The sequence below is a fragment of the Labrus mixtus genome, chromosome 5 (assembly GCF_963584025.1).
Source record: "Labrus mixtus chromosome 5, fLabMix1.1, whole genome shotgun sequence".
Taxonomy (NCBI): Eukaryota; Metazoa; Chordata; class Actinopteri; order Labriformes; family Labridae; genus Labrus; species Labrus mixtus.
Window position 1 is genome coordinate 25,122,819 of NC_083616.1, and position 27,541 is coordinate 25,150,359.

Below are 27,541 nucleotides of genomic sequence, written 5' to 3' on the forward strand. Positions count from 1 at the left end.
TATGCAGAGTTATGAACTAAAGCCACCCTCTTGTCGATCTCTGTCCTTAAACATATCTCTGATTAAGACCACTTTTGGCTTCAGCGTCAGAAATTCACGCTGAATATACATTCAGGGGCTGAGCTCATATCCTGTCTGGGGCACTTTTCTCCAGGGAGGCCGCCGGGGGAGAGAGGAAAAAGGCAGAGTGAGAGAAAGAGAGGCTGTGGTTGCAGACCGCAGACACTGGGACAGCATTCACGGACCACCCTAATCAGTTTACTGTATCAACACGGTCATTGACGGTCTTTGTTTTGTGTCAATTTCCAATTTTAACTTTCTTCATATGGCTGCCGGCTGACTTTCAGTCATCTCTACAGCCATGCAATATGATAGCTAAAAGGGCTTCATTGCAGACAAAATATAAAACTGGATTTTCAGAGAAACTATCACTATTGTAGAACGCTCAAGGCCAGGCTGAGGAGTGATTGACCACACAGAGAAGTGGAGAGGACAGAGAAGAAAGGCAAACACAGGGGGCTTGAGGATTTAGGGATATTACGAGGGCAAAGAGAGAAAGTCAGGAGACGAAAGAGAAAAATCAGACGCAAAAAGAACTGACAGAAACAGGACACTACTTTAAGGATAGTAAGAAAAGAGCTACCAAAGGGGGGATACGTATGGAGAGGAAGTGAAGGGTGAAGGAGCTAAAGAGGAGGACATGGTGGGTTTGAAGAGAGAACAAAGACATACACAGAGCAGAATTATCTACAGTATAGAGCGTAGGACAGTGAATCTGTCAACCCTTGGATTTGCACCAATCCATCTGCCCCCAGACCTCCACTAAAACTGCACTAAATATACATACATAAATACACACTGGTCTACTTTGGAGCAGAGAGTCTGCAGACCTCCTGAAACCTGTTTGGAAATAAAATAAAAAATAAATAACACTCAACCTACTGACTGACCCATTGAGTAAAACTTTACCCAGAGTAGGGTACCACATTTTTTTAAATGGTTAAAATTCTAGTAAATACCAACCAGTATCAATTTCTTTTTACATCCAAGGCAACAACAAAATAAGTCCTTGGCAACCAAAATCATGTTCTCTAGTTTTTAGTTACAAATTACACAATCTAAATTACCCAAATACGTTGGCAAGAATTTGGTACCGAAACAATGGTCACATATTTGTGCAATTTAGCGAGGGCTGTCTCTCTTTCACTCTCACTCTCTTATTAAAAAATAAAAAATAAAAATAAATTGTATTTTTTTTAAAGCCTCTGTATTTTTGGATACTCTATATCTTGATAAATTAACCGACTGTATCGTTTTGAAACAGGTATTAACAAGTATTGAACATTTTAGATGGCTTTAATCCAAAGAAAAGGTTTAGCCCTCCTTATGATTAGGGAAAGCTGTTGGGGTAAGGGTCTGGGGGTCTTTGAAGTGATAAGAATAGAAAATAAAAAAAAGAACAGTGTTTCGTTTCTATTAAGGGACGAAGAAAACAGGAAAAAGTTGTGGGACTTTTACCTTCTAAAATGTAAAAACAAATCTATGAAAAGTGAACAAGTTAGAGGATGTGATGGTAATTGCTTAAAAGTAGAGATTTGTTTCGGATGGAAAAACAGGTAGAGGAGGAGGAGATGCATTTGGAAAATGGGTTGAGGTAAATGGAGGTGTCGCATTTTGGAAAATGGATGATTTGGATTTGGAGGGAAGAGAAAAAGTAATGAATGTAGAAGGTTAATGGTGGGCCAATGAAAGAGGCTGGGACAGAGTGTGGAAAAAAAGAGTTTAATGAGAGGCCCAGTGAGAGGCTTGAGATCCTTCTTTTGCCAACTACCTTCCATCGAGTGCTGCTTGGGATGTTTGTTTTAAAGAAAATGCAATAGTGGCAGCATTCAGATGCACAACACTCACTTAAGACTGAAACACATCCTTTAATAAGCAGCACAGAGATGCCAGCAGGTCAGAAGACTAGCCCCACAGGCCAGTGCTGAAAGCGGTTATGTTGGAGAAAGAGGGGGATGACGAGTGACTGGACAGAGTTTAAAGACAGTTATGGTTTTACTCCTTGAATCTTTCACTAAAGAATTCGAAGATCTCCACAAAGAAGATTGAGACAGAGAGGGGGAGGTTTTGTAAAGTGAAGTGTGTCATTAATCACGCAACACAGAAAAACAAAACCAAAAGCAGCAGCAGCATTAAAAATAAAAAGGGCTTCATGTAGCTTTGATGTTCTGTTCGCTTTTTGTTCATCATTGTCCAAATATATATATCTGCTTAAAATGATTAAAAACACAAAATATCTTTCTTCATACTGGGAGAGGTTAACAGTAAAGAGCCAAACATTTCTCTCAGCAGTTGGTGGAGACAAAAGCAGAGCTAAAAGGAGGGGATACTGCAAAACAAGCTCAACAGGAGGCTACAACATTCCCAATGATTTTTTTTAAGTTGCAGTGTATCTGATTTATCTGCTTAAAGGTGCTCATCACTGTTTGTTACTTCAACCTAAAAGGTGCAGCTTGTGCTCCTTGTTACCTGCTGAACCTGATGCCTCTTAAAGTCATCTACCTCACAAGCCGTTTCACCGTTACGTATGTTTCTGTCCTATTAACTCCCTAGACCTCCCCCCGACACACACACACACACACACACACACAAAGACACATTTTATTTGTAGTTGTCCTTACCTGGCCATGCCCAGGCTGGAGAAACCTGCTGGGACGATGACAACATCAAGGCGAGGAAAAGGGTGGACCCCAAGAACGGCATAGGCTGCAGCCAAACATTGAGGCAACAGGTTGACGACCATCTGCAAACAGAAACACCCATGACCCTTTCTCTTTACCTGGAATTAGATTGTTTTTGTTTATACTGACTAGGCAGCATGTGCTCCAGGTCAGTATATTTCTACAAGTATTAAGTATTTATGTGTGTGTTCTCGGCATCATTGTAAAGGAGGGTCGCCCTCAATGATCTCTCTGAGAACTTAAATAAAGGTTGATGATGATGATGAAGTCAAAGGCAACTGCACTATTTCTTTAAGTTCTTGAAGATATTTTGCCACTTATTTAAGGGACTGACTGAAGAGTCAAAGGCTTTTGAATGTGTACTGAGAGATGGTATTACAGTTGGAAATTCCCCTTTAAGCAGATGAAATACATTTTAAAATGCCCTCATCAGAATACACTTTTCCAAGTCTTCAAAGCGAAAGCAGTTGTTACGACACAAACATTGACTGATGCTCTCTGTCTCATCTAAACATTTACATGTAATCAGCTTATATCCCAGTTTGTCAAATCTCTACCTGGGCATTGTGCATCAAGCATTCGGGGCCAAACACACGGTGTGGGAGCAACCGCTGGGACCAAGCCGACTGCTCAGTAAATCGGCAAGGGAAGTCGCCATGGGAACAAGAGATGCCGTCATCCGCCATGCTTGAATAATCAGTTTTAGAGACCCCTTCATCCTCATGGGAAGAGCTACAGAATGCAGAGTCTGCGCGGGTGGGTTGGTCTCCTCTGTTGCAGATTAAAACGGGGAAGAAAAGATTACTTAAAGGTTAATTAAGACAAATTCATGAAGTTCATATTGAAGGAATATACAGTTCTGGATCAAAAAGGACCAAATGTGGCAAAATAGGGCCCGTCTGTTGGAAGAGTGGCAACAATAGTGGAATATATACGTCACAAAGGCAAACCACAATGATCCCAAAAATATATAGGTGCCGACATGCTATCCCATTTATTCTAAATCCAAAATCCAGCACTAACTCCATCCTCAGCATTAAGACTGTTCCAAAGGATTCGAGCCACATCCAAGTTTCCTTCCAGCCACTCACTGAAAATAAAGGCCTTCCTTGTAGCGGGAGATTCCTGGGGCCAGCGGCAGGCTACAGCTGGACTGCTGCTGGAGGAAAAACCATGAGGGGAGGAGGATTACTGGAAACCACTGGCAGACCTGCCAACCTGCCGGCCAGTGACGAGGGAGACCCCAGCGCAACCCTGCCCTCTCCAAAGCCCCAGCCTTCACTCCATATCCTGTACCTCTTTAAATTTAATGTCCCCTTTACTTATTTTGCTCTCCAACGCTAAATTCTGCTGGGTATTGAACCCGGTGTACTTAAAGTGCACAATGTAATGTACTTGTCATAAAAAGCAGATTGAGCTCTGCACTCTATCCATCACCCTAACCTCACCTGCGCCATTTTTGGTTTGGCAAAAGGAAAGTTTCACCATGGAATGTCTAAAGGCCAGACTTGGGTTAATAACAGTCTGGAGAAGAGGAGGAGGACTTACAAGACGAAAAGAACACCGGAACAATAATATAATACCTGCCAGTATGGACTGGAGAGCCCTTTACTACTCCACCGGTGGACTTTCCAAGTCCAGACACAAGCTCAGCTTCAGTCCAGTCCCCGTGTCGAGCCAAGACTTTGACCGTCCTGTCAATCACTCCACTTTCCAATGATGGTGGAACCTCTGCTGCGACTTGGCACCAGTGGCCCACTGCCAAGGTGAAGGTGGAGGCAGGCATGGGCATAGTGACGTAGTAATTCCAGGTTGAAATATCTGCACAGTAAATGGAGGGGAAGAGGGAATGGCTGAAAAACTCTCAAAGGAAGGGAATTACAGAGGATAAATAAATAAGAGGTCTAAAGACTGGGGAGAGAATTGTAGAAATCATTTGGACCTTATCTTGATTTTACTTTGGGTATAATCATGGATTTCTCTGGGTTTAATCTCGATTTTAACACAGATTTGTTGAGGTCCTGTACCCAACCCTAATCCAGTGTTTTACTTCCAGTGTAACTTACTTATATTACTGAAACAAATACTAAATCAATACTAGGCCACATTTAAAAAAAAGTCTTGAGATAATTTTTAAGCTATGTAATTGACTTCTTCAGCTTTTTAAGAAAGAGTTTGTGAAATAACAGCTTACTTGTGTCCCCATCCTCAATAGGTGCAGTCTGCTCCTCCCCACTCATCAAAACCACACACTCAGTGGGGGCCCGCACTGTTGCCTGCCATGTTGACATGGCAACAGGCGGCTCCTGGCAGGGGAAGAGGGCTCGGTTGTTGATGGGAGAACCGGCAGTGTAAACACACACCCTGGAAGGGTAAACAATGTTAAACTATAAACAACCCTCGTTTCAATGCTCCAAGGATATCTCACACACACACACACACACACACACACACACACACACACACACACACACACACACACACACACACACACACACACACACACACACACACACACACACACACACACACACACACACACACACACACACACACACACACACACACACACACACACACACACACACACACACACACACACACACACACACACACACACACACACACACACACACACACACACACACACACACACACACACACACACACACACACACACACACACACACACACACACACACACACACACACACACACACACACACACACACACACACACACACACACACACACACACACACACACACACACACACACACACACACACACACACAGCAGAATAAAATACCCCACGGCATGTTTTTGTGAGTTAATGAATCAGAATTATTCTATTCAACATGGCAGGCTCAGAATATTACAGTGTAATATGAGTGGCAGAAATCAAAGCAGAGGTGCTGCCGGTTGCCAGCTTTTCAATCTTTCATAGGGGGGTCTGATCATGCTACAAAAATCCATTTCTTTCTGGAATGGTTTAAATAATCCATATCCTGAGACAAACCTGTTGTCCTGGTCTTTGGTCCACCTCACAGAGCCTCCTGTTGGCCTCGTCTCGTACCAGATCCTGAGAGCACGAGGGAACTCCAGTGGTGATGCAACGCCCGTTTTCCTCACCTGCAGACTCCACTGATCTCTGTAAAAGTGAACTGGGCTGTCATCACGAGCTGCAGGGGCATTGCTGCATGACAAGAAGAGCCGGTGCTTCTCCCTCCATCGGCTAGAGGGCATGGAGATAAGGTTTTGAAGAAAGGCCGACTGCAGGTTTGGGAAACTGACTCCCGACCCCTCTGATCTGACCTCCGGTAAAAAGTTAGACACGGCTGAAACTGCAGAGATGTCCAACTCTTCCACCGTTGAGACGTCAAGGTCGCAGCAGTCCAGAATCAGGGTGAAATCACCATCACTAGTAGTTTCCCAGGAATGTGTGGACTGAGCATTTTCATCTTCAGCAACAAGCTTCTTCTCCATCTTTGTCTCGGTCAGTCCTTCTCTGCAATCCTCCATTGCGTCCACATCCCCGAATCTGCACCCCTCTGACTCTTGACCTTCTCCAGCATCTGTGGACCTGGATACTTCACTAGATCCGGGTCCAGTGCCATCCTCAGCCTTAGTACCCTCTCCAGAGCAAGGATCAAGGAACACTACAACACTACCACTGATCACCTTCCGGTCAAAATGAACAGTCATGTCCAGCACATAATGTCTGACGAGGACGTGGTTAGTATTGGCTCTTAGCGGAAGGTCATCTGTGTCGGGGTTTAGGTCCCTGTCTGGCTCCATGTCACACAAATAGCTTTGAACAGAAGATGATTACACCTAGAAGGCAAGACCAAAAGTAAAGATTTATTTCTTTGTTTTCTTTTTTCAGTCAAACTATTTGTTGATATATTTAGAGCTTTCTTTAGGCCTGTGACACTTTAGTCTTTTAATTTGGTGTGTTGCCAGTGTACTGAGATAAAAACTCATGTAGGGTATGTATTAGGGGTGTGACGATACACTCAGCTCACGAGATGAGAAGAGACGATGCACAGTATTTGGTATATCATGAGAAAGAGGAACGATTTGTACAGTGGATCTCATTGGCGCATAAACGCACCACTGAAACGCTGTATCCTTTTCTATGAGACTCTGCACAGGGATTTAGTGGCAGTACATTTGTTTTACATGATGATGATATATTTTTTTATCAATCGGCAGATCACATGCAGCCCGAATTGGGGGGGGGGAGACAGTTTTCACCTCAACGAGAAATATCGTCATTTTAATATTGCAAGACACCCCTAGAACGTATGCTCAACTATGACTCCAACTCAAGTCTAAAACTCAGTTTTACGATCACATTTAGATCTCTGTTAATAAAGCAGTCGTATCAAAAAACACCGCAGCCCAGTGCCAAGAACAGCGAACTGTCCACAGCATGCCTACATTAAAGCTTTCCTGGTGTGTACGAGAGTTTTTGCTGTCACAATCCCTCCATTTAGCCTGCTTGGGGCATGATGCAGGACTTGGCAGGACAGAGGTGCAATTACTATTTACTGCAGGAAATCCTCAGAGGTTATTCAGTGCACGAGTATGTTCATAAACTCATGAGCGCACAAAAACAGTATATAACATATGCAGCAACAGGAAAAGGCAGAAAAGTAATAACATAGCCCGTTAAAAACATCCATTCCTGGCCCGCATTACCACTATGGCTCGGACTACGCTCCTAAATATTGAAAATAGTAGACAGTTGATCATTGTGCTTTGCTTACTGTTACTTTCCTATTCCGAATAATTACCGAATGGGCCAAAAGGGCAAAGTCCCAGGTACCGAGGGGGCCCCAGGAGTAGAGCCTTTGAGTGCCTTTTGTGATTTCAAATTAGCTACAACTACAAAGGATCAAACAAAAATGTCCACAATCGACACAAATAATTACAATATGCAAAACTATCACAAAGATAAGCCATAACAATGAACATAATTCAATTTTAAAAAACGACTACATAGACACAATGAAAAAGAGCTACAAGATGCCTTCAACAGGTTCTGCTCCTGCAGTGTAGGAGGGTTTTTGGAGGATTTTATTGCCTAATAACACACCATGAAAGTTTCTATCAGGGAACAGCTTTCGTCTTTAAATGTAAAGGCTACAGAATGAAAGTGGAAAAGCTTGTTTACTGCAAGAAATGGTTAAAGAAAGTTCACTTTAATATAATATATGTGGTTAAGTAAGTAGCCTCCCTCGACAAACAAAACAATATTAGGTCTAAACATCTTATTTAGACATTTTGAATGAGTGTTGCTACGTTGATTTGATGCTCACTGAATATGTGACAGGTCGTAGTTCAGGTCTAATTGTGCATATCGTCTGTTTATCCGTAATTCAACTCTCAATATGAAACACTACTGCAGCGAAGTCACACGTTTAAGTCTTTAATATGACACGTCTACAAATTGCTGTCTGCAAGTCACCGGGACTAGAAGTGCTGGCTTGTTGTGAATGAAAGTTACTGCTTACCTCTACTGCCGGGCATGTCGAAGTCGAGTGGAGGTGACGTCAGAGCTAGGCGACAGGGACGTTTTGTAGTTTTTTCCTCCAGACTCATCCCGCCCTTTTTGCTCTTCTCTCTCTAAGCTACTCCATAAATTTTATGAGAAAATAAAACCTTAATGGAGCTTTACCTTGACTGAATTTCAGTAATAGTCAACGTATTTATCCATAGACTGTAAATAATATACAGTATATGTAGGCCAGGGGAGGGCAACTGGCGGCCCCCATCAACCCTCAATGTGGCCCTCAGGTCAATTTTTACATATCAATTAATTGGGAACATGAAGAAAACATGACTAAATATGCCATGAAATCATGAAAACCAGAAGTATGTCCATAATAATATTTGATCACTGGTATATGTTGAGTTAAATTTGAGAAAAAATTGACTGTAATCGTTTTTGTATTCTACAATTTGGCCCTCTGGCAGTGAGAATTAAATGAATGTGGCCCTTGCTGTGACCAAAGTTGCCCATCCCTGATGTAGGCCTATTTATTTCACTGAAATGACGACTGCAGTGAGAAAAAAACCACCAATGCAATAGGCCTACATATTTTATATAAAAATATGATTTAAGCTGGAACTCCAAAATGCTGATTAAAAGGCTTATTTGACTGTATATTAATAAGCTAAAAACACAACAACATTTGTGTCATTGTAATAACTGTCTGTAATAAAGTTGGCATACATTATGTATTAACAGGTTTTAATGAATACGTAATTTTAAATGCAGATAATTTAAAGTGAAAGTGCAACAACAAATAGAGCCATAACAAACATGCATATATTAGTTTTTATTAAGGTGAGTCAACAGCATTGTATGCATAACAAGTAAAAATAAAAATCAACATTTAATAAAAACAACAGGTCAGACCATAAAATGCAAATGAAGAAACATAAATGCATTCACCAGTGGTTGAAAGTCACAAAGAATAACACCAACCTTCAGTAATATGTCATGTGTTTCAAAAATGGGTACACTTTTTATTATTACACATGATTAATAAACATGTTGAAAAAACTTTTCGATATTTTCTTTTTTAACATATTCAGCCATTTAAAAAAACATTCAACAGTTCATAAATAGAAAATGTACCTAGAAACACAGCAAAATGTTTAAATGAGTATTAATGGTGTATAAAAAATAATGTACAGCCCCTTTTTGAAACACAAAGCACATTTAATGAATGAGCTGCAACATAATACCAATCATAAGAGATAATGGATGTCAAATAAAATCAAGTTTTCACTAATTAATACTGCAGAGAGAGCAGTCATCAATGTCTCATCTGGAATGTGTTTTGAAATATGGAATAAACAAAATTCAGGATGCAAAAAAGCTGTGAAGACTGACTTCCAAATATTGCTTTTCAAGTTAAGTATCTTAGTTCCTATATAAATAAATTTGGCACTGTTGTATCCTAGGAAGCGGTCTTCTTACATGATAGTTAACATGAACTGAAACTAATGAAAAATACACTGAGCTTGTTACAGTGCACTCAGTCACTGATTCCTGCCGACTGAATTATATCTCCAGTAATTATTATTTTTTATTATTGCTATCATTTATCTAAAATACATTTCAGTAAAACAAAATGCAAAATAGTTCATTCCTTTGTAAACATCTTTGTAGCTATCTATTTCAATACCTCTATTATGTACAAAATGTGGAATTAGAGATACGCCGTGTAATGAGTCATTTTGAGCCTCAGATACATCCATCTTCCTCCTTTGAAATCACAACTCTCAATAAGTTAAACTCTTCTATTAATTACACAGCTTGGTACTATTTTCCTCACAAGAATAACACAAGAACGGTCTCTCGAATTTACAAAGGAAATTGTGTCTCTTTGTCCAGTGCACGAATCCATCAATACACTTGTTGCTCTAACTGGCACATGTCACGCACGGAGTAGGATTTCCAAAGGCCCTTTAGCACATAACAGAATCATTGATCATAAAGGGACTTCAGTGTGGCACTGAAATCTTCTACCTCAAACCCTACCTAAATAAACACACATCTAATCACAGATTTACATACACACACAGACAGGTCACAAGCACGGTTGGCACACATACAGACAGCAGGGATTTCAGAAGGATTCCTTCTTTACCAACCCAGAGGAAATGTTGCAGCATTATAAGGACTTGCAGTTCATCTTAAAAAAAAGGAAATCAACAGAGCTACAGCATCTGAAGATTTTACAGTGAAATGCTCGATAAGCTACACTTTGCTTTAGATCCCCACCTCCTTATCTTTATGTGCTCAGTCTCTGTTTGCCTCATGTAACAATCAACCACAAAATCATACAAGTGGACAAAGGCGGACGTTAACAAACACTACTGGACTGCTAGGAAACTGTGAGTACTCTAATTTGAAAACAATGTGCTGTTCCAGTGCAGAGGAGTGCAAGGGTATCACCAGCAGTTCCCTTCTTTTTTGTCCTCTTTCATGTCATCTTCTCTTTTTCCTCTCTCGGTTGTGTGACAGCCTCCTCTTCCGCTCTGTCGCTCTCACTCTCTCCTTCAGACATGTTGTACCATCTCAAGAGTTTTCATCCTGAGTTCTGCGGAAACTCAGACGTTTGAAGGAGTCCCTAAGACGGGGGGGAGAGGACATTAAACGAGAGAAGTGGTGAAAAATACAGAACACAAGATAAGATGTGGTAATAATGATGAAGATGATAAGGAGGAGGAACTAGCAAAATAGGGTCGAACAAACAAGATGTTGACGTTAATGTTTCACTAACCAAGGCACAAATGTAGTACAAGTAATACTCTGCATATCCTGGAAAGCCAGATTTAAAACTTCTATCCCAGACAGACATCTATTCAAACTTCCAAAAGTGTATGATGATTTTCCACATGTTAGAAATGCTTCGGTCATGGAAGCATAATATCTTAAGGTTATTGCAGCCTGGACTATTAATTATACTTAAGCATATTTTTTTGACTGCATTGGAGGCCTGGTTGATTTGCATGGTAAAGATGAAGCACTGGCTAAAAGGAGGCCATTCACTTTTACAGAAAATCTTGGGAGTCTACTCATGAGCAAAAAAACAACATTGAGCAAACGGTCACAATCCTATCTATGGAGCAAAGAGAGCACGTGGGAGGGGGTGATGACATTTACATCATGAAGCCGAAGCGGAATCTGTGCATGTTTATGCACTTAATGAGTCTGCTAAGTACTCTTTCCTGCTCAGCAGCATGTTCTTTCACAATCTTAGTTGATAGTGGGAATAAGTCCAATGCCACGTGCATTGATATAAAGGCAAAAAACAACATAAGTCAACTGTTACTTTGTCCGCCATCTTGGATATTTTGTAAACATTACAACGAGTTCCTTAGCATCCTTCATGAGACGTGGAAATTTTCAGGAGTGCATGCGTGAAAGGGGCTCAAGACTGACTTCTGACCTCAGCACAGGTCTGCACTCTCCAAGCGCCCTTCTTGTTGCAGTTGTATCTGCTTTCATGTTTGTTCATACAGAATCATTTTTGTCAAAGCCCTAAATAGTTATATTGGAAATTATCCAGAAAACCCTCTTTTGGCACTGCCACGGTTTCTTTTGTGATGTTGTTAACACCAGTCATCATCTGAATTTAGTTTGGAAGCCCTTCACATTCAAGAGGCTCTAAATATGAAAGGTAAGTATCCTTTTGAATTACATGCTCATCCTGTGCAGAAAAAATAAATGACAAAATTCCTGGAAGATTTACCAAGGTAAGCATGGTCGATCATAAAAGCACTTAGTGAGCAGAGTGTCTTTGGTAATTCATGCGGCATTGCTTCAACACTCAGTGTTTGTGTATTGTGGCTGAGGTTCAGATATCAATATTTGTGGAGGTGACACGGAGAGTGTGAATGGATCCCCGCTCGATTCCATTTGCTCTCGCTTTCCTCTGGGTTCAGCAATCATACAACGCCATGAAACGATCAATGGTGTGTTTTACCCTCCAGTCTTTCTTGTCAAAACAGAATTGGCTGTTTTGTTTGGTGGCTCTGTTTACCTGTTCTCGAGCCGGGGCCTGATGATGGGTTTATAGAGCTCTGGGATCTTCCTCTCCAGCATGGGCCTCAGGCTCTCTCTCAGACGGTTGTAGTTCTTCTTCAGCTCCTGCTGGTACTCCTTCTGGTCCAATGTAATCAGGTGCTTATTCTTCTCAACTGCCTCACCACACCTACAGGACCGAGCAGAGAGGAATGGGTTTTATAATCAATCTTTTATAAATAAAAAAAAAAGTCGAATACACTCCTTGACCTTTATGATGCAATAACCTCAAACTTAAGAACAGCTCCAACAATGATTCTATGCAAACCAATCTTGCAGTAATCCCTTCTCTATTCTCAAGCCTTCACAAAGGCACTGCACTGTTCCATGCGAACGACAACCTGTAACTACTTGACATAAATTGGACTCCTTTGCATGCCAGAAATCTGAACGAGTTAACAATGTACTTGACTGTAAGGAACTCCCATATGCCTTTTAGATCTTTCCAAGTACCTCAGCTAGAATAAACTGCAAATGACCCACAGGGCAGTTTCGAAACACAGTAAATGAGCAGCAGAGGTAAAATGCCAAATCAAAAATGATTAACAGATAAAATGTCATTCTCTCCTATGGGCTGAAACTAAAAGTCTTATGGAACACAAAAACACCAAAGGGTTAGAGCAGAACGCGGATCAGAGGGCATGTAGGGGGTCTCCTTGCAGTTCTCTATTATGACACGTATAATGGCCATATATACAGAGCTGTACGCAGGAAATCAGAGAGAATGGGATTATTGCAAACACGTGTCTGAGTTTATCTCTTAGCTTTTAATGAGGGTAATATGGAAACTGCAATGTTGTGTAACAGAATACAATAAATACTTGAGGACAGTTCATGAGAGCAACAATATGTTCCAAGCCGCTAGAACATCTAGTGATATAAAGCACTCTATCCGACTCTAACTGTTCTCTTAAATAATAACATAATAATTATTATTATTATTCCCAATATCTAGGTTTCTTCATTTAGAAATATTTAAGAGGTTTTCTATTTTATTTAATACATGCATCATCCTCCTGTTTTATCCACATCAAAAACTAAGGTCATTATTGTCAGTGAACAAAGTTATTAATCTAATTGAATGCAAAAGAACAACACCCTGTGAGTAAAAACTATCCCTCCAAATCCCTCTTTTTATTTTTCATCCTTTCTTTACTAGAGACAGGAGTGGATAGAGTCAGAAATCGGGAGGGAGAGAGAGAGAGAGAGAGAGAGAGAGAGCGAGAGAGAGAGAGAGAGAGAGAGAGCGAGAGAGCGAGAGAGCGAGAGAGAGTAGGGAATGACATGCAGGAGCCACAGGTCAAACTCGAACCCGGGCAGCCCACTCCAAGGCCCATGTCCTCCGTACATGGGGCGCACAGATCAACCAACAGTATTTGTGTACGTCTTTAACTATACTGGAAAAATACTGGAATAAACTGTTGCTATGTTGATCCAGCTTTAACTTGCAAACCATTCCTGAACATTAAAGTGTGTTTTAACATTAGTGAGTCAGCAGTTAAGTTAAAGTCATTGCAATAATTAAAGCAGATGATATGTTTGGGTGAGAGGCCAAAACTATGACCAACAAATGTGACGGGCGAGATTCAATTCAGTGGGGAAGTAGCTGATTAAAAACAGAAGAACAGGTCATCCTTCAGTGGATTTCTTTCTAACACCACGGTGAAGTAGAGATTGACATCCTAAGAATCCAGTGCCAGCTCCTTTGGATTAAGTATGAGAAAATAAACCGTTCTTAAATTACAGTGAATGTTTACCAAACCTGCTTATTGCAATCAAGACGGCTTCAAAGTGACACGAGGGTTAGTAAATGAAAACCACCTTTCGGAAGCAAATGGCTCGAGCCCACAAGATTAAAGCAAACGCATGTAAACACACACGCCTGCACAAATGACACACATCTGGGGCACAAAATCTGCATATCCTCAGAATGTGTGCTGTGGGTTAGGTGGTTTAATTTATGCGAGGAATATTTTAAATGTAGTGAAACTCTTGGGACCATTAAACCTCTGCAACTTCAGGAGAAAAAAAGGGCGTAATGATAAACATGTATTTGACTGTCATGTGGGAAATGAAGGAAATCTCTCTATGGTGGAAGTATTTCACATTCATCTTACGGCACACGTTTAGTTCCTTTTACCGTCATCTGCTCTGCTGTGCAGTTTGTTGGGGATTATTGCTTCTATCTCCACATCTTGATTGACGCTCAGCTTGAACGGCAGGATATCAGTCTCCATCAGTCACAGCTGTCTGCGCTGCTCTTTTATCTTCTTTTACTGACATCGGTTACAGTGTATATAAAGAGAATCATGGAAAAGAATTTCACTCCTTCAAAGACAAATTTTGGGGGGAAAAATATTGTGAATCTTCAACTAGAAAATCTCTTTGTTCTTTTCTTATTTCTACCTACTAAGCCGGTGTCAGCCACAGGAAACAATAAAACAAGCTTGAATTAAAAATGTATGTAAACAGACGGCGCATATTCTTTACGCTGTAATGAAAAGTTTTTGTTTTTCTGGATTTTTGTGTCGCTGTTCCTGATTTTTTTCCTCGACTTTGGTGCAGTGCGTCGTCACAAGGCGCTGTTGCCTTGATCGTATCTTACCTCATTATAAACTCTTTGAAACACAGGCGCAGTTTATTATGGTGACGGAAGAGCTTTGGGTCCGCTGGGATCTCATTCAGGAAGACCTGGGCCACCTCCAATGGGCCCTACAACGAAAACGGAGGGGGGGGGGGGGGGGGGGGGGGGGAGAGAGGAGGGAAGGGGACGACAACAAAGAGACAAAGTTAGAGACACAAAGAAAGAAAGAGCGAAAACAAGGCGGAGGAAGGAAAGAGAGGAGGTAAGAGAGGAAGCGTTTGAGAGTGTATAAACAAAAGGAGGGATGAAAATGCCCTTCATTCAGACAGGGGGAAATTACTTCCTAAGTGAATGCATAATGCAGCTAAGGGCCAACATGCTGAACTGGAACATGAGGAAGATATCAGATGATAGAAGGAGCTATGACTAGCATCCTGCATGGCTAATGTCATTGCTAACCCTGCCCTGCATACATTAACCATTTGGCTTCCATTTGCCCAGCATGAGATCTTGTTATCCTAACTTATATTCATCATAAAACCACAGCACGCTCACACAGCGTCTGCCCCACGACAGGCACAGTTAAACAGCTCTGATTAGCATCATAAACGCATCGGGGGCCTGGGTCTCAGTCCTTGGTTTGAGCTGCAGACCCGCACACAGAAACGCAGCCTCCTGTGCTGATTACAGTCAAGACTTATATGTTTACGGAGCTGCTGAGCATTAGCGTTATGTATACAACCATCAGGACGGAGCGAGGGACCTGTCAGATTAGACTCTGGAAGATAAAGCGCAGGGGGGAGACGACGCCGTAGCTAGCTTCATCATTACTCCAACATTCACCGTGCTGGTAGGACCTGGAAGCTATCAGATCAAAGAGACCTCCGGTTCAGCATGGCGTGCAGCAGGGACATGAAAGGAAGAGGGGCCCATGAATTGACGTTTTAACTAAATCAGGGGAAAAGCAAAGGAAGGATTAGGCCTGTGGATGGGGTGAGGGCTTTGATGTGTGATCGCTGTCATGTCTCCCACCTGCACCCTGTGACTACAATGGAAACTGTTAATGTGATAAGATAAATAGAGGCAAATTATTCTGCTTTATTTTTTTTTCTCCTCCGCACATTAAGAGGGCGCACTTAGGGAGGACAAAAGGGGCCGTGTATGATTTAAAAGAGCAATCATTTTTGGGACAACAGCCATCATTTTGTTAAACATGAAGTAAGTGATCATTTCAGCTGTAATGGAAGCAGACAGGCGCTAGTGCAGAGTAAAAGTAGCTCCCCGTTTTTGTACCTGGTTAACAGTAGCTCCCACAGAGCCTTGCAGCAGCATCTGTAACATCTTAGCATCAGGCTGTTCTCTATGTGTGGCCACGGCTAGCTCTCTAGTCTTCTTCTGCATGTCCTCTATGGCCACCTCAATAGGAGTCAGGACGAACTGGGAACAAAAAATATATTATTATAAATATATTGTACAAGCTGTAGTATTAAAAACAGCTAGATGTTGTGATACCGTAACTTTGAGTCGAACCTCCTCTTTTTGGATGACGTTGATGCGCGTTTTGACGTAGGGGAAAGCATGCATGGTGGTGAGGATGGTCTTCCTCTTGTACTGCTCGTTGAGCTCACCCCGCGGTCGTCCACACTTGGTGAAAGGCGTGGTGTACATGAAGCGCCGCAGGTTGAAGTTCTTCTCAAAGTTTGTCATCCGGTCTTTCATCTCATAGTCATCAAAGAAGGGCTCCACATAGGTGATCTGGATATATGCCTGGAGAGTAGCGGTGGGTCACTGTTTACTGGTGCATATCAATATATGCAACATAGCAGGTGAAGATGTCGTTTTTATTGCACGATCTTTTGGTGAGTTTGTTTTTCTATACATCTACCTCAGCCTTAAACAAGTACAATTAAAAATAAAAACCGGTCAGTGTTCTGATTTTAAAAGTAATGACCCGGTTTGCTGCTTGTTCTGCTTAGTGTCTCCAATCTCACGAGACTCTGACGTTGATCCATTAGCCGAACACAACTTGTCTGATATCACTGAAAACCACTGACTGAAATCAAGTCAACTTGGAAATGATAGATTTGTTTTTCTTAATATTATCAGCTCTTCAAAGTAAAACAAATACAAGGAAATAAATTATCAATCTACCCGAGTTCATTCGGAAATGTTCCACATTTTAATAAATTGTAATGTAACCTGCGATACAAGAGTTCGCCTTGTTAAGGAGAACTGCACCCCCTTAAGTTTACTTTAGGATTAGCAGTAACACGCTCTAACTCTAACATATTTGAATCACATGTTATTATTGCTTTCTATTTACGATATCAGAAGAAATACATCTCCCTATACTGAATTTTGGGTTCGTCTTTATAATCGTTTGGTTTTGTGTTTTATTCAAATAACCAAAATGATGTATGTTTCTACATAACAAATGTCTTTAGCACGATAACATTAGTATGAGGTGATACAAAGATTACATTTAACAATATTTGTTTATTACACTTCAGACAGACATGTAGACGTGATCACTGAGATGAAATAAGAGCCACTTACCTTGTTGGGGTCTAACTGTTCCCTGTTCACTGGTGTAGAATCTTTGATCATCACCAATGTGTCCTCTCCAAAACATTGATTATAGAAGTTCTAGGAATGAGAGAAATTCTGTATTAAGGCTTATAATTTATACTTTTTTTATTAATAGGCAAATCCAAAAATATTTCAATTCTTGTGAGAAAAAGGTTTAAAATGAAGCCTTGAGAGCATGAAATACCTTACATTTAGTTGATTTGAACTAAGATTGATGATGACACTGTGTTGATCTTCATCACATTGTTTTCTTATTACTCTTATCCCAGCATCAAAGTAAATGCCAAAGTCTTTTACCCTCTCTTAAAACTCAGTAAAAACAGATGATTACGACTCTTGCCTTGAGTACTTATGCTCATCAAAGTTTTTAAGTCATTATCAGATTCCAGAGATCCAGTCAGGCACACACACACAGGCACACACACACACACAGGCACACACACACACACACACACACACACACACACACACACACACACACACACACACACACACACACACACACACACACACACACACACACACACACACACACACACACACACACACACACACACACACACACACACACACACACACACACACACACACTTTTCCCCCTCTCTGTCTCTTACCTCCAGCCTGTGTGATATCTCAGGCAGATGTGTGATCCCTGGCTCCTTGTAAATGAATTCCCGTCCATCCAGGTCGCCGAACTTGGCCCCATAAAATCCCACCCGGAAATAGGTTCCAAACATCCTCTTGTGGCCCTGGAGGGAAACAAAGAGAAGATTTTATATTAGTCTCTAGTCAGAATGACAGATAGTTTCTCATTATTTTCATTGCGGTTTTATGGGATCCTTATTATTAAGAGCACTTTAAAGAGATGATTCTGAAATTTATTGTGGCTGTTAAGCCTTCCAAAAGAACACAAAATTGGTATCCATCTTTTTCAAGAGAATAGTTACAAAACATTTATTTTTTAAAGGAACAAATCATTTTAATCTGACCAAAACAAAATGTATGTTTTTTGCAATTGCTTTTCAATAATGCAATAAGATCTTTTAGCTTGATGGCATCCGGTATGTAACCGTCTTTCTTTTGCATGCTGTCCCCTTGTTTTTACCCTTTGAATGATGTTATCAAAGGCTCTCTGCAGCTTGTCGTGAGTGGAGGCCAGTTTTCTGAAATCTCTGTGAGCTTCTAGGATCGGTACGATGATCTTGTAGACCTCATTCACTGCCTCGTAGAGACCACCCTGATAAGACATTCAACACTGATGGTTAGCAAGACTACATACAGAATATATAGATTGCATATAAAACTCTACTATTCTACAACATTTCAGAATTAACCTCTAATTAATAACATCTTCATATACATATTTATAATCTTAGTGGTAATTATGAGTTTGGTAGTAGCAGCAGAAACCTGTTTGAAGGTCAGTTATGTTAAAAATTAGTTCCTTTTGTGTTGCTTCATGTCCACTTTAAATCCCACTTTGACAGTAGGACAATACATATGAGAGATGATGAATTATTCTGCCAATTAAAAGTGAGGTACAAAAAAATATGATGAAATACAGTGGCACATTTATTCCTTCTTTTAGTGCTGTAATTGGTGGATTCTGACATCTATCTTCTTATTGTGTTGTTGTTTAGTAGTTAAGATTAGAAAATATGAGTTACAGGCACAGGTTTCTATTCTAACAGACATGTAGAAATATGACTGCAGCTTCATCGTATTACATTACTGAAGAGCTCCGCCGCCTGCTCCAGCAGTCCCACCAGGCCGCTCTCGGTGAAGTAGCGTCCTGAACACACTCCGTCCTCGTCTGGAGACAGGATGTCATCCGACACCGCCGATTCCTCCAGCACGTTGGGGGAGATGTTCTGAGGAGAGAAAAAAAGAGGCAGCCAATCAATCAATTAACCTTCTTAATCAAATAATCAATCGCAGGGCTGACTTTAAAAGGAGATGTCCTACAGAGGGAAAAGGAACTAATTTGATGGCCATCCAATCAATGACCTGTTGACTGCTGCAGGTTAGAGGGTCCTGTACCAAAGCGCCACAGAGGTCCAGCTAATCGATAACACTGTTGTCATAGGAAGGGTTATAACTGTCTGTTTTCAGTTCACGGGAACAGTCTGTTCACATGATCCCACAGGAGCACATTTGCCTTGTTTCCACCCTTCATCTTCAAAGGCGTTGTGTTAAGCAGAGCTACCGGGGGACCATATTTCTATGTTGACGTTATGAGTGTACAGCTCCCCCCTCTGGACACTAAAAGACCAAATTTGGAGATAATCCACGGGGAGGTGTGTGATGATGTGTGGTGTGCAGGAAGGGTTTGCCTCTGTTCAACTAAACAACCAACAGTTACAACAAACAAACGATGAATGCTTAGTTTGTGCGGTAACAACTACTAACAACCATTTTCCTGTCTGAACGTGTGTTTATTTTTTTTTGGTTTCGGGCATTTTTGGTGTGCATGTCTGTGTTTGTGTTCTCTACCTGGAAGGTGACGCTGCCAACAGGAAGGTACTTGTGATCCTCCAGCATGCTGAGATACTCGGCCACCAGGGCAGCGGCGTGGACCAGACACATGGCCGACTCAGTGTAGCACTTCCTGTTGTTGTGCTTCTCCGCCATGTTCTGCAGCCAGGTCAGACGGAGGTCAGGAGACGTCTGGTAGCCCTTTGCTATCCTGGGGAGGGGGGAGGACAAGAAGGCCATTGATGTTTTTGTTTTTTTCCTTATTTAACCAGGTAAACGTCTCATTGAGATTAGAGAGAGACTAAGCGAAGAAGGCGAGAGAGAAACAGTTTATGATATCAAATCAAACGTGCACAAGAGGTTACACAAGAGCAGCAACAACAATACAAACAGCAACAAAAACCACTCACATTAACAAGACAGAAGTTTGTTAGTGAAATGATGATTTGGATAACTACAATTTATGTCAGTATATATTATTTTGTTTTATTAAATAATAATATAATACGAAAAGTTTACATGACCCCTAATTTTATTTTTAACAAAAAAACTTAAAGCTGAATACTTTTAATTCACATTCTCATAATATACCACAATACCTTTCGAGCTATTTCTTCAAGCCTCTTTAGCATTAAAAGTGATGGTGAATTAGTGGTGGGACAAATTATCAATACAGCAACATATTGTAACCCCTGACTGGTGTGTTATAATAATGGTATCACTGATGCCAAATATCTATACATAGTATTTACTTTTTTTTTAAAGCGCTCTAAATAGATCATCTTTTCAGCGCTTCATGAGTCCTAACGGCGGCGCTTATGACATGAGGAGGGTTAACTTGAACAAAAGTGAATAAGGCTAAAGAAAAAGTTGACAGTGAAATAAAACGAGGATGAGAAGAAAGGGGGATGATGTCTTACAAAAACTGACACCAAATTGCAGTGAATAAATGAATCCTGCACCTCACCCTATTCGAGACATTTTATATTACTCCGGTTAAAATCATGATGTATCATTATATGACTGTCTCCAATCTATAAATGATTCCTGTACCGTGATATTATCCGTATCCCAGGCCACGTAGCGAGTATCATATGGTGGGTTACCCTGCGATTCCCAACCCTGTTATGTATTGTATATTGTATAGCATGTGTCACATAACCTATGATGTCAACCTCACACAGTTTATTACCCGATTAGGGTTTTCAGGGGAAACAAAGAATATGGAAAATGTTTCCCTGCTAATGCAGTGCATGAATAGTCATGAGCCAAACAGCATGGGGAAAAAGGCTGAAACAGTCTGAATGAATTTATTTATAAAGCAGGTGAGTCACTATTACTATGCTTAAACGAATTCCAGCATCTGGAGGCCAAATGTGTTGTGCATCAATGATCTGTGTGTTTGGGAGCGCGGAGGTAAACATCGGGGTGAGTCTAGGTGAGAGTGAAAAAGCTAATAGGTCAATCTGTGCAGCCGTCAAAAACACTCGTAGGGCGTCCGGGAACCGAACGCAAACAGAAAGGTGGATGATAAATGACACATGTAGAAGGGGACATTAGAGCATGTTGAGGTGAAATGCCTGAATCAACATACAGCACATGTATGCTCTCTTTGTCCCAGTGTTTCCCCTCCGTGTTCTTACACAGGATTGTACACACACTGTTTGCATTTGCATATACACAAAGCCAGATCAGAAGACTAAACTGCTACCACATGGTTTCCATAGTGAGGGCAGCAAACAAGAGGCAAAACAGCCTAGACCACAGAGAAATAGGAACCAGCAGCGCAACATAGAGAGAAGCCACAGGCTGACGAGAAAGAAAGGATATTAAAAAGGCAGACACTGACGACAGAGAAACAAGGAGACGGGCTTTGTAAAAGTGTTTTCACCTGTACATGAGGTCCATGAGCATCTCTGGATCTTCCTGGAACTCCCTCATCTTAACCGTGTCTGACAAAATACTGTTAAGGTTTCTCAGAAGCTCATCCACCTGAAAATTCAGACACAAGAGGCCGGCATGAGACGTCAATACGATCAATATCAGCCATGTAATGCAGTGTGTTTGTGTGTGGTTGTATACCTGCGAGGGCAGCTGAGTGCTCTGCATCTCTCCATCCTCCTCCGCGTAGGCAAGGATGGTGCGGAGAGAGCGTCGTAAGTATTCCTCCTGGAAGTCGGACGATTTGCCCACCAGCGAGGCCAGAGACATGGTGACCTGCATCTTGACTCTTGAGAAGTTCTGATAAAAGCAGAGAGGGCGACGGTGAATGTCAGGGATAATCACTTTTGCAGAGCTTCTGATACATTAAGGAGGACTGTAAAATGTATCATAAGCACATCGTAAGCTGATGTGAAACTGCAACACAGCAAGGCAGAATTTCACGCTATTCCTTTTTTTTTTGCAGACTCAAAGATTAAAACATTTTCCCGTCTGATACCTTGCCTCTAAGCTAGAGACAAACATGTAAAATATTCATTGACTAAACAAAAGCAAAATAACATTTAACAGACTAATGCAGCAACAATCCCTCTCCTGTGCTCATTGGACTACATTTGCCTCTAAATTGCTTAGTTACCATACAAACGATAATATTCCCAGGGCAAGAGTCGTTCTATTAGAGATGAGGTTTTTCTTTTTACACTTGATCTGGTTCATATTTCGCAGTGGTCATGAAAAATGTCCTTTCATAAAAATAGTTTGAGGCAGCAGACTGACAGACTATTTGTGATCACTCCTTCAAACATAACGTGGATACATTAAAACCAGCTTCCACAACACATGGATTAAAAAAACATCAGTCTTTGTGAGGGAGGCATGATTTATTTATGATGACTAGTTTAAAGCATTACCATATTCTGCATGCATAAAAAAGTAGACAACACACATTTGCATGCTTTACTCTAAGGATTTTATTTTGTAGTATCATTAATTGTTTTTTTCTGTACTTTATTGATAATCACATTATGGAAATGTAGACTTGTTTTCAGTATTTCATCTACTGTATTCCTTTTTTAGCAAGCTCCCTACTTAGACCACAGAAATCTGATAAATAGTATCAGGACATCTGACATCAGGACTCGTCAGATGAATGTGGCTTTTATGAAGTGGAGAGAAATATTTGGACTACAAATTATACAAATGCTCTTGATAAGATTTTAGGTTTTTTTGTTTTAATCAATAATTTTATTGCTAAGCAGCGTTTCTTGTTTCCTCTCCTCAATTTGTGTCCCCTTCCTCCTCCTTTTACTGTTCACTCCATCCTTCACACGACCTGTCAAAGATAACAGGCCTGACAAACACCCCTCCATCCTCGACAGCGGGGACCGAGCGTGTGTGTGTGTGTGTGTGTGTGTGTGTGTGTAAGGGGAGAGAGAGAGTGCTCGTGTATGTGTGACGTCCCATCTATCTCCGGCATGACCAGCTAAGCGGGAAATGATCTCCCATTAGCAGAGACATAATCACCCATGGATCATCTCTACGGCCCCATTCTGTTCAACTGAGCATGGAGCCAGAGCCTAACCACCCATCACTGCCCTCTAACTCAGGGTGTACGTGTGTGTGTGTGTGTGTGTGTGTGTGTGTGTGTGTGTGTGTGTGTGTGTGTCTGTCTGTGTGTTTCTGTTTATGCACTGAAAAGTAGCCTAAATGATTGACGAAGTCAACACATAACCCTCCTTGTCTCTCTTTCTCTTCTTCTTTCTAATCTTCCCTTTTCCTCCATCTTTCTTGTTCCAAGCTTTCAATAACTTTGGTGGATTAGTAACGACCACAGGTATCTGTTTTTTTGGTTTTTTTGTGAATGGTCCCATTTCTGAAGGAAGAAAAAGCCTGTTGTAGCTTTTTTTTTTCTCACCACAATCTAAAATGAAAGTAAAGCGTGGGCGGATGAAGGGATGAAAACATAAACAAAGGAAGAGGTAAAGAGTAAGTTCTGTATGAATGAGTCATACGGCTGCTCCGCTAATTCAGATCACAGCTCCCTCTGTATACAGCGAATAAACAAACATATGCTGAGACACGCAGAAGGGAAATGCTCTCCAACTGGACATACTGTATGAGTGTGTGTGTGTGTTTGTGTGTGTTTGTGTGTGTGTGTGTGTGTGTGTGTTTGTGTGTATAAGTGTGCTCCACAGGCTGGTGTCTGACTTTCATTAAAGTGTACAGACTGTAAACACAGGAAATATCGACTGCAGCAGCACTTACAGAACTAGCAGAGAAAATGAAAGAAGAGACTCAATCCTAAATCTCCCTTCCCTCAGATCTGTCTCTTCTCAATCTCATCCCTCCATCGCTGCTTCACCCCTGGCAAAAACACTCCTCAATCTCTATCCTGACTTCCCCCTTATTCACTCTTTTCACATGCTCGCTCTCTCGCTCTCTCTCTCTCTCTCTCCCTCCCTGCCCTTCATGCGCATATACCTACACACTGACACATATGTAGCTGAAACACACATACACACTCACGCACAGAGGCCCGGCTGTCATTAGTTAAAGAGGGGTAGGAACATGAGGAGGCAGACAGTGACATATCTCTCCGCTCTCTTCTCAGAGACACATCCTTCAGCAGAAAGTTTCTGCGGCACGCTCAAAATAGACATGGAAAAGACATTAAAGCCGAGCAGGAGGGGGGAAAAAGTGAAAAGAAGATGGGATAAGATGTGTGTGACATCCCGCTTCTGTGTGTGTTCATGAGAACATGCATCACTGGCAATTCTGCACTCTCATGTGCACTTAAATCCAATGTAGCCTGACATTAATGCAATTTCTGCAGCAGGCTTAGATGTTAGATAAGGTTTTTATCTGACGGAAAAGGTAACACGCCCGACATTTGCTTTGTGTGGGTAAATCTATGAGGCTGCAACCTTTTGGAACATATACAGGAGATTTTTGTGCGTGCGCGCTTACACTGGCGGTACTGTAGCTGTATCTCATGATAACGTAGAGGGTTGCACAGGCCTGGCTCCTGTTCTCGTCGAGAGGGCTGCTGCAGTACTGAAGCACCTTCTGGCACAGGTCGGCACACTGCTCCGCCTCCTCCTCAAACAACAAGTCTCCAAACTGCACATAAACAAACGTTAAAAAAAAATAAAAAATGCAGAAAAATACAACCAGACACTGACATGGAGTGGTATGACACAGACACGCACATTTATACCACCAGGCTTGTATCCGCAGTTTGCCACCCCCACAGGCTAATAAGAACATTTAATTTAGACACAGAGAGTGCCTGTGTATACACATCCACCCACACATCTCCTCCTGTATTTTCACAAAGTGCGACCACGTACATACACACACACACACACACATCATATTAAAAGTACCTTGACAACCAGCGCTCTGAGTGTGCTGAAGGTGTGAGAGAGGAAAGTGGTGCTCTGGTTGCAGGTGAGAGAGTGGAGTAACACCTTCAACACACCGCCAACCACGCTGTCCTTACAGTCGGCCAATGGCACCGCCTGGACAGGAACGGGATGAGAGAAGAGGACAAATAGTTGAACCTGTGAATACACTAGGAAGACAAAATGTAGCTACTAAACTCTTCCCTTCACCATACTCTCTTATCAACAGTAGCAGAGCTCCTATTTGATACCAAAGCTACTAACCCCGTGTCCTCAACATCACCCATCCCCTTAAATATTCACTTTTTGTACCATTACATGCTCCCACACACCTACACATTTATAGATGCATATTATCAATACACAAAACCCCTCCTCTCATCTCTTTAAGTCCATCGAGATAACTTCAGCTTTCTTCCTCACTTGCTCTTTTCTTCACACTGCCTGCTGTTATTTTTGTCTTCCTTAGTTTGCTTGTTTAATCACTGCCTTGGCTTGACTATTTCACAACTGTCTTTATTGTTTAGCACCTGTATCATTTTCACATTTTTGCACAATACAAAAGGTACAATTTGATGTTTTAGCTGCTCAGATATCGAACAACTAAACTTTTGAAAAAGACAGGGGGATAAATATGTAAGCTAAGACTTAAATGTGTCACATGTTTTTGTTCAACACGTTTCAAAATGAGTTTGCTTTTAACAAGTAAAGAATCTGCAATGAACCTGTTCCCCTATTTGTTTGGCGTGACATTGCTCTGGTGTAGACTATACGATATGGTGCCAATTTTGTCTAAAGTACAAAATGTTTCTCAGTTTTTGGTGTGTGTGTTTTTCTTGTTGATCTGGCTCCATAATAAGAAAGCTGATCAGGGTTTACACAAATAGTGACTCAGGTTCTCTGTTGGTATTTTAATCATGCAAACACATTGACTGATTTGAGATGGGGCTTGCTGATGAAAGATAATTTCCTGTTGACTCTGAGGATCCCTCTGCAACTGCAAAATATCCCAACACGGTGCAACACATTACGATGTGTCCAAACGCTAAAAAGGCTGCACTGTATTTTTCAGGTTCTGGTCTTCTGGTCATTGTTTCATCTACATATTTTAGACATGCTTTAAGATACTGGTTAGAGTGTTCCCACCTGTACGATGGTTTCCAGCAGGTCCAGCACTACAAGGTTCGCCTCTGTGGCTAAGTTCCCACTGATCAGAGCCTCCTGGTCCAACTCCGCTTTAGTCCTGAGTGAAGGAGAGACATTTAAAGAGGGGATAACACGTTCAAAAAAAAAAAGAAAAGGCAGTCGAAAAAGACAGATATTAAGACAGACAGGGTAAGCATGACTCACTTATCCTGTCTGTCATTCGTCTGTCTCCACTGAGTGAGGTCTTTCCTCCATCGTAGGTGCTCCTTCTGGCCCATAGTCTTATCCATTCCTGTGAGGAATCCAAAAGAAGCTCGTCACACTAAAGATTTTTTTATTTACAATAAAAAAAACTATTTGTTTAAACTTTATCATAAAAAGTTTATCACAACATTTTCACTCAATTCTAGAAAATAAATTATAAATCTCCATGACTGATTGTTTGTACAGTGTACTTTGGGTATTGAATATGCACTTAGATATATGAAAGGACTTCATGCAGACAAAATGTGTTAGATGACGTGTGTAAAAAAAGATTTGAGAAAATGTTCAGTATTAGAGCTGTATTTTCACTATAGTCAAAAATCTCCTTGCAGTCAATATACACACGAGTATAGCCATGTTTCAAAAACTGCACACAGAGCAAACATAAGATGTACAAAACTCCTGACTATTGCAAGAAGACTTGGGAGTGCCTAAGCACAGGCTGTGTGACCTGAAATTGGTTCTTACAGTGACTTGCTGACCCCACATTTTGGAAATACTGATAACATTTCAAAAATGTGAGTGTTCCCCCATTTGGGAGGTAGCTCATGTACAAAACTTTTTTTTAAATATTGCAGAAAACGCTGATCTAAATCTGACAGCAAAACACCTTGCAAAAATGTAGTTGTTAAAGTGCAAGGAGATACACTACCTCCGACTCGTCTCATCATTTCCCCACGGGCGCCCATTCCTCTCAGCAGGGCTTCTTCCAGCTGCAGCTTTGCCTGCTGGGATTTCTGTAAGGCCTGGGTGCTCACTTTGTCACTGCTCTGGTTACCCTACAAACACA

At 41.3% G+C, this 27,541-nt stretch overlaps 2 protein-coding genes across 3 annotated transcripts in view; both read right to left on the reverse strand.

Moving 5' to 3' along the window:
• Positions 1–8,283, reverse strand: part of aopep (aminopeptidase O (putative)) — an 86,832-nt gene extending 78,549 nt beyond the window's left edge. Inside the window, exons 1-6 of the mRNA XM_061038779.1 lie at positions 8,261–8,283; positions 5,761–6,575; positions 4,936–5,105; positions 4,325–4,562; positions 3,299–3,512; positions 2,682–2,803 (exon numbers count right to left, since the gene is read on the reverse strand). Of these exons, the coding sequence (XP_060894762.1) occupies positions 2,682–2,803; positions 3,299–3,512; positions 4,325–4,562; positions 4,936–5,105; positions 5,761–6,539 (1,523 nt within the window). The 5' untranslated portion in view covers positions 6,540–6,575; positions 8,261–8,283. The remainder of the gene's footprint in view (positions 1–2,681; positions 2,804–3,298; positions 3,513–4,324; positions 4,563–4,935; positions 5,106–5,760; positions 6,576–8,260) is intronic.
• A 792-nt stretch (positions 8,284–9,075) lies between these two features.
• dock8 (dedicator of cytokinesis 8) overlaps positions 9,076–27,541 on the reverse strand; it is a 63,949-nt gene continuing 45,483 nt past the window's right edge. For both annotated transcript variants that reach the window (XM_061038780.1, XM_061038781.1), the window contains 17 exons: positions 27,404–27,530; positions 26,692–26,779; positions 26,488–26,584; positions 25,324–25,458; positions 24,905–25,057; positions 22,079–22,237; positions 21,888–21,988; positions 20,015–20,207; positions 19,249–19,392; positions 18,627–18,758; positions 18,136–18,270; positions 17,489–17,578; positions 16,463–16,699; positions 16,226–16,369; positions 14,954–15,060; positions 12,308–12,478; positions 9,076–10,891 (listed from right to left, as the gene is read on the reverse strand). In XM_061038780.1, coding sequence (XP_060894763.1) covers positions 10,840–10,891; positions 12,308–12,478; positions 14,954–15,060; positions 16,226–16,369; positions 16,463–16,699; positions 17,489–17,578; positions 18,136–18,270; positions 18,627–18,758; positions 19,249–19,392; positions 20,015–20,207; positions 21,888–21,988; positions 22,079–22,237; positions 24,905–25,057; positions 25,324–25,458; positions 26,488–26,584; positions 26,692–26,779; positions 27,404–27,530 — 2,265 coding nt within the window. In that variant the 3' untranslated portion in view covers positions 9,076–10,839. The remainder of the gene's footprint in view (positions 10,892–12,307; positions 12,479–14,953; positions 15,061–16,225; positions 16,370–16,462; positions 16,700–17,488; positions 17,579–18,135; positions 18,271–18,626; positions 18,759–19,248; positions 19,393–20,014; positions 20,208–21,887; positions 21,989–22,078; positions 22,238–24,904; positions 25,058–25,323; positions 25,459–26,487; positions 26,585–26,691; positions 26,780–27,403; positions 27,531–27,541) is intronic.